Raw genomic sequence first — 12,429 nt, 5'->3', positions numbered from 1 at the left:
ACATAATCTCTATTTAAGAAAAAAAATTATATGAAGAAACACTACTTCAACTCGTTCTTCTTCAAAAGATTTTAGTTTTATTATGATAACTAAAATAGTTATGATAATATTAATAACAAAAAATTGATGATATTATTATTCTATGTCAAATATAATTATTATAAAACTATTATTGTGTGACATTTATTATTGTTACTATAATTACACTAAATAGTGTTAATATTACTATAATTATCAAAATATAACTTTCATTTAAATTAAAGTAGTGTTTTTTCATATGATTTGGTTTTATTATAATGATGCAGTAAATTAAAATTATTTTTAATGAAAACTTTAATTTATTATTGTTTTTGAAAAAATATAACTGTATTTATAGAACTGAAAATGAATCGCCTTTTATGCACAATTTATTATTATTATTTTTATATTTTTTATAAACTTTATTCATTTAGTTATTTAAAAAAAACATATTCCGTAAAAATACCACAAAAAGAAACTCTTAAGGCAAAGCTCTACCCACTTTATGAATTATTGGAACTGAACAAACGCGGAAACGATTTTGTAATTTCTTGAGGACGTTGATTGTAGTCAAATACTGTGGCTGTGTTCTATTTTCAGCTTTATGTTCATTTGTCTGTATCGTCAACGACAGGATTGGTTGATTTTGAATATCTCACCTTAAGTTATGCAATTCCTGCACTGATTTTCTTTGGTTGAATAAAACCATTATAATTACTTTCCCATTACAATATAGCTATTAAGTTGACTATGACCATGGACAAGTACTGTCTTCGATTGTAAAGATATTTCGTGAGAAGCACGAACATCCTATGTAAGAAATTTACAACAATATCTTTCTCAAGAGTACTAAAATAATGGTTTTAATGTTTATTTTACTAACGATTCAAAGTCAGAAATCAGACCGAAGTGAAGCCTCTGATTAACGATATTCTTTTAAGTAGGAGATTAATGCAAATACTTTTATATCATAACAATAAAAAATAAATTTAAGTTTGAAAATAAAATAATTTACTTATTGCAAAGTGGATTATGTGATCCGATAACCGTGGGTGAAATAGAAAAATAAAATATCCACTTAGAACTCGCTAGGATAAGTTCTAACCATAGCTTTGATACTATATTAGAAGTGAACTTTAAAGCTAATTCAACCTCACAAAACCGACTTGTAAGGTCAGGTTTGTATCTCACTTATATATTATAATTTGGCCTTATCTCTAGTCGATGTGAGACTTCCAATACACTCCCTTCACGCTTGGATGGTCCGATAGTAGTCCGATAATGGGTGGAATAGAATAATAGAATGTCCACATAGAACTCGCTAGGATAGGCTCTAACCATGACTCTGATACCATATTAAAAAGTGGGTTTTAAACCTAACTCAACCCCACAAAACTGACTTATAACGTGAGGTTTGCACCTCACTCATATATTATAATTTAGTCTTATCTCTAGTCGATATATGACTTCAATTCATGCCAAACAATAATAAAATTTATTATTACCTCAGTCATTCTAAATTGATTGGTTAAGTTTTTCAGTAAATCATCAATTAAATATGATGTAGAGCATATTATCACAATTCTCAACTTCCTTTATCCTCAAACGAAAAATTAATTTTAACAAAGACTTTATAAATAGATTTGTGAGATTCTCCTCCAATGCTATCTTCTTGATTTTGATGACATTTCCAGACTCAATAATGTCTCTCAATAATGTCTCTCACAGCTATTTAATGTCTTTATGTTTCGTCATCTCATGATATATTTGATAACAACCTAGAGATGTATGACACTTCAATAATTATCATAGTTAACATTTTTATTTACACAATATCAACTCTCTAATCTTTCTCTTCAACTATAATGTTTATTTCACTCCTTAATGTAAGTAAGTATGATATGCTCCTATATTTTAGATAATAGATAAAGTCACCACCAATTTCAAAATGCATTTTTAGCCAACTATACTTTCAAATAATGTAAAGCGTACCAAAATCTTTTTAGTATTGGTTAACACAAATAATTTGATATTTATATCTCTTAAGAAATATTTTAGATTTAATCTTTAACCAAACAGTAAAACGAATCAAAATATTTAAATCATGAAGAGTAGTTAGAGTCAGAACTTTCTTATAAATAAACTTATTAGAGTTATCAATTAAACTAACTACTAGAGTTAATTTAGTTTTATGTTTGATAAACATTTCATTCCTTAAGAGATCTTTCTAGTAAAAGAAAATTCAACGTGTGTATAAAACGAAGAATTTCCAACTTAATAAAAATGTTTATGTTCTTTAATATATATATATATATATATATATATATATATATATATATATATTTCAAAATTCTTATACCTTCGTATATTTGTCCTTTTTTTTCATTCAATGTCTTTATTTTTTTCACTCTTTCTTTAATCATCAGCTTTATAAAGACTAAATGTTTTTCTTCTTTCTAATATTTTCCTTCATCCATAACCTTTCAGATGTGGTGACAAATCATGTAGAATTAATCATAATCATAATTAATGTAATTTTCACATGGATGCGAATGTGACATATGTCAAATATAACTGGTTCTAAGGATTGGCATTTATATTGATTCAACATTCAAAATAATCAATAAAAAAGTTCTTATTATAGTAAATATATTTGTAATTTGAATAATTTTACTGTATTTAAAATTTAGATAATGTAAATGAGTTATTAGTTAAATAATTAATAGTGAAATACATTGAAGTTGTAATTGCAACAGTAATACCTGGAAATATATGAAAATAATCACTAGTGATTTAACCAAAGCTCTAGTTAACAACCTTGTTTTAGAATTTAATTAACTTTTATTATACGTTGTTTGTTTAGATTGGTGCAAGGCAATACCAACAGTGATAGTAATAGAAAATGATGACCACAAGTACATACTTTTCATGGTTAATTTCTGAAGGAAACAATTCCTTCAACTCATCAAATTATGTGCATGAGCTTTTTGCTGAACTCTTTCTACACGTAAATAGGAAGTCAATTTTGCAATACACTCATTCAAAAATTTAAAGGGTCAAGAGATAAGCTTTTTTATTAAGTAAAATAAATAAATAAAATTTGTTTATATGAATGAATTACTTACATTTTGAGCTTTAATAAATTAATGTGGGACTGGGACTGTTGTAAAAATTAGTAGTGCGACCATTCTAATTAAAATTACTTGATTGAAAATGATGATATAATCTACTCTATTATTTAATTCAGTTTAGTCATAGTTTTTCATTACGAGGAAGTTGCAAAGAAAAATAAAATAACTTTTTGAATCAGCCATTCCACCTAACCTTCATTTTAAAATGATAAAAATGAAGAAAACCTATTACGCAGGACTATAATTTCTGATCTTATGAATATATATATATTGAGAAAATAGTTCTAACGTGATACATTGATCTGGTAAAACGAGCAATATCAAAATTGAAAGAACGATTCAAATTGCAGATAAGCTTTTATATTGTCGGATATAATTTATACTCCAAATCAGTTTAGGTGGAGTCGATAAACTTATATTTTTCCGTTTTTAAAAATCATGATTAAAAACTAAATAATATATTGTTTTCTTAAAATTTATATATAAAGTCATTACACATGGATTTAATTTTAAAAATTAATGTATCTTTATATCTCATTTAAGTTTAGAGTTATTTTTTATTATTCTTAAATTGATCAAAAATATCTTATTTGATCACGGCAAAGCTAAGTTAGACTAATATTTTTTTGTCCCTCTAAAATATGATTTAGATTAAGCCATATAGTTTTTCACTTAACCAAACAAATATATATCAATCAAATGTATATATTAACTAGTACAACACTCGTATCCACGAGTTAATGTATATACTTAAATTATTGATTAGATAACTTTTTAAAAGAATTTATTTAATCAGAGATATCTAAGACATATACGTGTACATACACGACGAATTACTTGCGAGTTTTATTGTAGATAATAGTAATAATTAAAAATAATGTAAGTGAGTCTCTACATTATTTTAATTAAATATTTTGACAATAAATTATTAAAACATGAATCTTGCCAACCGTGTTACTAATATTATAATAACTTTCCCGTTCAATCAACACCATTTAATTTAACTCATTTGATGAAAACTATTTTACTTCAAATAAAATAAAATAGTATTCTTCACTTTAACATATCTAATTTATTCCAAAATGACTTACGCTCTCACGTACTATTAATTATTATTTTTTTAGAATTTTCTCACATAGATTGCTTTAATATTCGACAATAAGGAGAATAAATCTAATACCATTCTAAGTTATTATTTTATATTAATTTTTTTTTTGTCTTGAGCTGCGTAATCAAATTTTAAATATGAATATATATAATCATTATAACCTAATTATATAAAATTTTGTTGTGTCAAGCTAACATTTAAACTATTTACATCATTTAATATGTTTCAGCTTTAATGTTAATATAAAATATTTTTTAATATGTGTAAAAATTTTAATGTTATTATTAGATTAAATAATATATTTATTTATTTTTAAAATTTAAGATAAAATTATATTAAAGTTTGAGACATAAATAAAATTTAATTTCACTTTCAAGACTAAAAAGTATTTAACTTAAAGATTTAAATAATATTGTAAGGGTGATAATAATTACAGTCACCTTTCATAGTAATATACACCCATAAGAATGCTGATGATAAATTATTGGCAATTTAAAACAAAACTAAGGAATACTCTTTCAAGTTATATTCTTTATTATCTTTTGTTTTAATTAAGAAAGATTATGTCAAATTCTCAAGAATTATTATCTTTATATATTCGAAACACTAAAAAAGAATAAAAGAATAATGAGTAATGCTTTCAGAACGAGCTTTGTTTTATTATCTTATAGTTAGTTTCTTATACTTTAAGGATGTGTTTTTTTAGTTTTGTCAAGTCTTTTATTTATAAGATCTAGCGAATTTGCTCTAATTAGATTACATCTAAAAATTTGTACTAGATTTTTAAATTGAAATAATTAAATTTATTGACAACTAATTTTATTGAAATGTTATTTCATCTTTAAGATTTCAATTTAATTGATTTTTATAATTGAAATAATTCAATTTATTGATAATTAATTTTGTTGATATATTATTCAATATTTCGTGATTTACACAATATTTTTACAAATAATAAAAAAATATTTCTATTTTTTATTTATTAAATAAAAATCTTAATTATCTAAAAATAATAATAATAATAATTTCAATAAAAAAACAAAATAAAATCAATTATCAATTCCATTTGAAATAAACGGAAGTACCATTGGCTCGTTCATATTTTATCAACTAAAAGTAGCTTCGAACTTTTGAGGTTAGGAACGAAGCATGCGTTCTTCAATATTTTAGCGTGATTGAATTTTTCAGCTTGAACTTCGTAGTTGTTGCTTGAACAGAATTTATAATTACTTAAGATGTTCGAAAACATAATTTAAAACTTCCTTTAGAGGAATCAAAGCTCATATCCGCGTTAGCCGGTGGAAATTGCGAAGTGTACACAAAAAGGGATTGCAAAATGGGTTGCTTAAAGATGTTATTATAATATAAAACATTATCAGTGAGAGTTAACCAATAATGCCGCACACAGAAGACATAAGCAAAACATAAACAACTGATTCGCGTCAGTTAGGAATGCTTCATCCAACAAAAAAATCCACCCGTTATCTAATCTTTATTAATACGGATATTTGCTTAAAAAATGTTTGCGGATATTTTAAAATCCGCAAATACAGATACTCGCAAATATTTAAAAAAAATATTTTAATAAATTATTAAAATAAAATTATAAAAAATATATAAAATATAATATAAATTAAATTAAATATAAATTTAAATTCAATTTTAATTAAACTTAATCTTGTAAAATCTAAATTAATGTTAACTTAATAAAATATAAATTATATTTTTATTTTTATATTTTACAGATAGCGAGTATTCGCGAATACGAATAGTATAATATCTGTATCCGACCCATTTATAAACGGATATTAAAATATCCGCTACCAGCGAATTAGAGATAATAAATATCCACATATATTAATTATTAGTCGCAGATTTTATCCACATTGCTATCCTAATATCAGTCAATTGAAGCTGTCTTTTTTCTGCCTTTTTTTTTAATTGATTCTTTTAGTTCTATTCCCGTGAAGTGATGAGACAGACAGTAAGGTAAACGTATAATCCAATCCAAGTGTTGTTGAGTAATAGAGCTATCCACTGTGTAGTCAACAACAATCCAAGCGAATCTCCTGTTTGAAATTTTTTTAACTTCCAAGTCAACTTCAACGAGAAAAAACAAAATAAAATGGTTATTTCTCAGAATTTAGCTTCTCTCAGAAATCATCATCAATCGATCAAATAATTCCATAAAACAAAATTGGAAATGCACTCCCAAAATCATTTAATAAAGTGCTACACAATTTCTAGGATTAGGCATGCGTGTGTACAAAAGAAAAATAAGTTGTTCATAATTGCAGTCACTGAGAAATCCTTTTTACACCTTTCCTGTCTGCAACAGCAATGCATCTCTTTCCCTTCACTGCCATAATCATCTTCACCGTTTTGATTCACAACTTCTCTCTGATTCTGGGGCAGCAACCTTATATTGGTTTAGGAACAGTAGCATGCCCTCGAAGAGGTAACAGAAACTCTATTCGTGGATACACTTGTAATGGTGCAAACAGCTGCCAAGCATTCCTTACCTTCAGATCTCAACCCATTTACGACTCTGTCTCCACAATATCTACTTTATTGGGTTCTGACCCCTCCCAACTTGCTAAAATAAATTCCGTTTCCCTGAATGACACCTTCGAAACAAACAAGTTGGTGCTTGTTCCGGTCAACTGTTCCTGTGCAGGTGAGTATTATCAAACAAACACATCCTATGTGTTCCAGAATGCAGAAACTTACTTCTTGGTTGCTAACAACACTTTCGAGGGCCTCACAACATGTCAAGCTTTGCAGAATCAAAACCAAAACCCAGCAAACATATACCCCGGCAGAAAACTTCTAGTGCCTCTCAGATGTGCTTGCCCCACAAAAAACCAAACCCAGAAAGGCATCAGGTACCTCTTAAGCTACTTGGTGAATTGGGGTGATTCTGTTTCCCTCATTGCTGACAAATTTGGTGTTGGCTCTGTGACCGCTCTTGAGGCTAATAACCTCACTTTGACACAATCCATGATCTATCCCTTTACTACACTTCTAATTCCCCTTCATGATAAGCCCTCAAGTTCTCAAACCGTTTCTCCAGCTCAACTTACGCCACCACCCTCATCACCCCCCTCTTCTCATCAAAAGAAAACATGGGTGTATGTTGTTGTTGGAGTTGTTGCAGGAGCTGTTGCCTTAACATCAGCTCTCTGTGCTGTCATTTTCTTCACACGCAGGAGAAAAAATAGAAACGAAGACGAGTCGGTGGTAGTGTCAAAGAGTTTTGAGGCAACTAAGAAAAAACCACCAATGAGTGTAAATGAAAAATTGTCAGAGATCATATCTGGCATAGCTCAATCGTTCAAGGTTTATGATTTTGAGGACCTAAAGCGAGCAACAGATAACTTTAGTCCTAGCCACTGGATCAAAGGGTCTGTTTATCGCGGAGTGATTAATGGTGATTTGGCTGCAATTAAAAAGATAGAAGGTGATGTGACAAAGGAGTTGGAGATACTGAGCAAAATCAACCATTCTAATGTTGTACGCCTTTCCGGTGTTAGCTTCCACGAGGGACGATGGTACTTTGTTTATGAGTATGCTGCTAATGGAGATTTGAGTGAATGGATCTACTTCAACAACGCGGATGGGAAGTTTCTGAGTTGGACGCAGAGAATACAGATTGCATTGGATGTGGCCACAGGACTTGATTATCTTCACAGTTTCAGTTCTCCTTATATCCACAAGGATATTAAGAGTACTAACATTCTTCTGGATGGTGACTTCAGAGGAAAGGTCGCAAATTTAAGCCTTGTGAGGCGTGTGGAAGGAGGGGACGACCAGTTTCCTGCCACTAGGCACATTGTTGGGACAAGAGGCTACATGGCTCCCGAGTATTTGGAACACGGTCTTGTGTCTACAAAGCTTGTTGTGTATGCTTTTGGGGTAGTGATGCTGGAAATGATCACAGGAAAAGAGGCTGCTGCTATTGTAACAGAAGACGAGACAAAATTGTCACATGTTTTGCGCGTCATGCTTGGTGAGGAGAGGTTGAAGGAGTTTGTGGATCCCTCTTTGCGAGAAAATTTTCCATTTGAACTTGGTATGTTTGTGGTTGAGATGATTGATAATTGCATATCGAATGATCCAGCAAGTCGTCCTAGTGTGCCTGAGATTGTGCAATCTCTGTCAAGAACCCTGAATTCTTCATTGAGTTGGGAAAGGTCAATGAATGTCCCACGAAGCTAAAGTTTCGGTGAGCCTCTTGGTGTTACAGCAGTTGAAGCATCTATCAGCCAACGATTTTCTGTGTTTCCGTTAACTTCTGTTGTTTTCTTCGTCGATTATGCTGTAGAATAGTAGTCTTAGTGTGTTTGGAACTCTAGTTTTATCTTCAATAATTCAGTTGTAAAATTTGGAATAACTTCAGCAATATATATAGTATATAATTAAAGTTCATAATTTTTGAATATATATATATTATATACAATGGTATATAATTTTTGAAATATGAAGGTGAGTGACAGTGTGGTGCATATTTATTGTTTTGATATCATAACTAGACAATAAATTCTGTCTGATATTTTCGTTTTTGTGAGGGGTGAAAAGAGTGAAACTAAAACAATGATACTAAAACAAGAGTAATAGAAGTGGTCCACACAAACTGTACTAGAGAATTATACGAGATGTCTTCTTGCTTCAAAATTATTAGCTATCCTAAATAGTGCAATACTATATATGAGAGTGGAAAACGTTGGAAAATGCAATGGGTCTATCATAGGGCGCTATAGTGGCAAAACTTGTTGAGCTTGTTTATTTAAAGTGTATTTCTCTTCTCACCTTTTCTGATTGTCATTATTATTTCTTTGACCAATCGGAATATGAGAAAATAACTTTTGGGATTTTGTTTCCAATCCAAACCCATGCTTTGAGTTGTGCACTTGCAAATATTTCCACCCCGTCAACCTTTTTATTTTTTAACATGTTGTTTCCTATGATCTCATATACTTTTCATTAAAGCCATCTAAATAACCTTCCAAATCAAATTTCCCTTTTTATTCAATCCTGACATGTTAAAATGATAAAATGTTGCATGATTTTGTTGTGTGAGACTGTTATTATTTCTATTCATTTATAACATATACCACAAGCGAAATTTGTTACCTTATATTCAGAAAACATATATCGAACTAACTCTTCATAGTTTATAAACAACACACATTTTACATGGTAGTAGTATATTTCTATGTTGGAGGTCATGGATTTTAATTTAACAAATGATGAATGCAGTATCATTTTAAATATGATTAAATCTTTAAATAATAATTTCACCTCTCATGAGACTTTATGTGACACACAATCACATTGGAGATGGCGATTGAAGCTGATGAAATAAATATTTTATCATAAACTAATATATAATGTGACAAATGAAATTTTAGTGGAAATTATAATATATTTTTATCTACAGTTTGTTTGTTAGAAAGAATAATTTATATAACCATTACTACAAGAGTGACTTGTGATATGCTATTTTTTTACTTTTGAAATTAGAAAAAACTTTGAATACATATAAGAAGACATCAAATTCACATTGAAGTTGAAAACAGATATTTAAGAATGTTGATCATTTGAGAATTTGACGTCGTTTAATGACCCTTATCACAACACACTGACATGCTATTTTAAACTAAAATTGGATAATATTTAATGTTTATTAATGTACTAACAAATATCAAAGGTTACATTTTTTTTCTTAAATTTTGTTTATATTTACGGTTACAATTTACCCTAACTTGAAAAGCAGAAAATATTTCAACACAACTCAAAAAAACTAAACTTATTAACACAAAATGTAGCTATTAATACAAGAGCTATCAAAACTAAAACTATTAAGATAAAACTAAAATTTTCATAATCAAAATTTTTTATTAGACAATTTTCAAGCAAAGTCTTAATGTTATTGTGAATCATAACTCATCGTAAATACATTGTTCACTCTTGTCTTATTTTTTTCGTAGTATCATTCGTTATTGGTGATGAATTTTTGAACCCTTGAAAAATAACACAACTTCATTATATATGAAAAATGTTTAAAATTTGATGCGATTTCTAATATGTGAATATATATATATATATATATATATATATATATATATATATTATTTTCTTTGTCCAATCATCTTTAATTTGAAATTATTGTTTTTATAAATTGATATGCGAAAATTAATAACTTTAAGATGAATTAGTTTCAACCTTTAAATATAATACTTGAATTTGTTGTACTTTGAGCTTACCCATAAATCTAATTAAATTGGAAATATAGGTTAGTAAATATAACTAAGTAGATGATATAAAAAAAATAACACTTTACGTTTGTAACATGAATTTCAAATAAAGTTTTATCTTCTTATGCAGGGATCAAAATCATACAATTCTGCTTTGTCTTGGAATGATGACCATTAGTTGTCAATGAGTCTTACGATGAATCACAAATAGTTAGTCCAATAATAAAAAATACTTCATAAAATATTACATTCAGTAATACCTACCCATCAAGGTAGGGTGCAAGGTATATCAATATTTTTGACACAGACATCCATGTTTACAAATAAGTTTGTTTGTGGTCAAGTGTGTTTCCAAAAGACTGAATGGTCTGAGGTTCAATAAATCTATACATGGAAGCTCAACCTTGGTCAACAATGACTATGTTCATGTACCTATAATAAGATACTTAAATATAAATTAAAGAGTACCAATTCTAAGATTTAAATATGGAATACAATGAAAAATCTTACATGCACCATAGTTGTATGATTGAAATATTCAACATCATGCCTCCCCTAATGATCTCTAGTGCATCATTTAAATTAATGTACAATGAGACATGACATTAGAGGCCAAATACTCTTAACTTCCGCTCTAACACTAGCGGTCGTTTATTCACCTTATTTAATTTCGTCAAGAAGTTTCCTAAAGGACAATATTCTAATCTGTCATGTCATAATCTTCATGGATAATATATTGACGCACAACCAACTTTTCAAAATGGAAGAATTGAAATAAACATTTTCAATAATATGGATCATTTATTTATAAACGGTAAGATAAAAATACTAAGAATAACATTATAGTACCTATGGTGAGCCAAAGTATAACATGATCAATGCTTTATACCAAACTATAAATGTGCCTAAGGTCTTTCCCACGAATTGAATTTCTGAAGTTGGCATAAACACTCGAGAATGGGGATCTTGAATTCCATCAATCGTCACACACGCGTTATAAGACAATAGTGGAGCAACATGGATAATCTTCCTTCCTTTAAGTTGTTATCCTATGACCATTATGAGCAGGGGATTTTCATCAACCAATAACTCAAATTGACTTGTGTAGTTAGTATGATCTATAAATGAGTCTTTTGTGTTCACACAACATCCTATTGGAGCTTTAGTAGGTAACTCTATATTCTGTTGTTACATGGATTGAGATTGTGTGTTTTTTAAGCGTTAGATATAAGGGGACCAATTTCAAATCACCATTGACATTTGTTTAATGGGGTATCAATGACAAATTTTTCATTTTATTTACAAAAAACACTATCATTTTTTTACGTTGGTTTTTTCCCATAGAGATGTTGTATTGATAATATTATAGTTCTTTTTTGTGTTAGTGAACTTTTATAAAATATAAAAAATATACATTTAATTTTAAAATAAAAGTTAAAAAAATTATAATTATTTTTATTTATTATTAGACCACAAATATCTTAAAGTGATGGTGCTATCAACGAGAGAGCTAGAGTCCTCTGCAAGTGAAGTCCACAATGTGAAAGAGACAACATTGAAGAAGACTTTTTAAATGTTGAATACAAAAAATTAAGACTCATATTAGATTGGTTAATTTGAATTTCCCCAAAATTAAGAAATAGAATAACTCTATTTCCAATTCAGAAATGATTACAAAAATCAACATCATACCATGGAGGGCACGTGATCTATGGATGGGTTTCACCAACTTCATGACTTCTCTTAGATGCTTAAATTTATGGTATGGCAGAACTCATTCCAATACAAGTTAATATAAATAGAAAAAAGAGAGCCTAAAATCACTTGTAAAATGGGGCTCATTGGGTATGCACTTTTGACAGTGCCAGTCACGACAATTTATTTTCAAATAAATATTAACAATAATAAAACATTG

The 12,429-nt window shown here is 28.7% G+C and overlaps 1 protein-coding gene across 1 annotated transcript; it reads left to right on the top strand.

The window, feature by feature from the left end:
- The first annotated feature begins 6,474 nt into the window (after positions 1 to 6,474).
- Positions 6,475 to 8,688, top strand: LOC124843579 (lysM domain receptor-like kinase 4). Its single transcript, XM_047320356.2, has one exon. The coding sequence runs from the start codon at positions 6,598 to 6,600 to the stop codon at positions 8,473 to 8,475; it is 1,878 nt and encodes a 625-aa protein (XP_047176312.2). The 5' UTR covers positions 6,475 to 6,597; the 3' UTR covers positions 8,476 to 8,688.
- The last annotated feature ends 3,741 nt before the right edge of the window (positions 8,689 to 12,429 follow it).

Source organism: Vigna umbellata, chromosome 10, assembly GCF_029865625.1.
Source record: "Vigna umbellata cultivar VRB3 chromosome 10, Vumbellata_1.0, whole genome shotgun sequence".
Lineage (NCBI taxonomy): Eukaryota > Viridiplantae > Streptophyta > Magnoliopsida > Fabales > Fabaceae > Vigna > Vigna umbellata.
Note: the sequence above shows the minus strand (reverse complement) of the source record. Positions and strands in the feature narration are given on the sequence as shown.

Excerpts from the sequence above, each read along its gene's own strand:
- LOC124843579 (XM_047320356.2), top strand. The coding sequence starts at position 6,598 with ATGCATCTCTTTCCCTTCACTGCCATAATCATCTTCACCGTTTTGATT.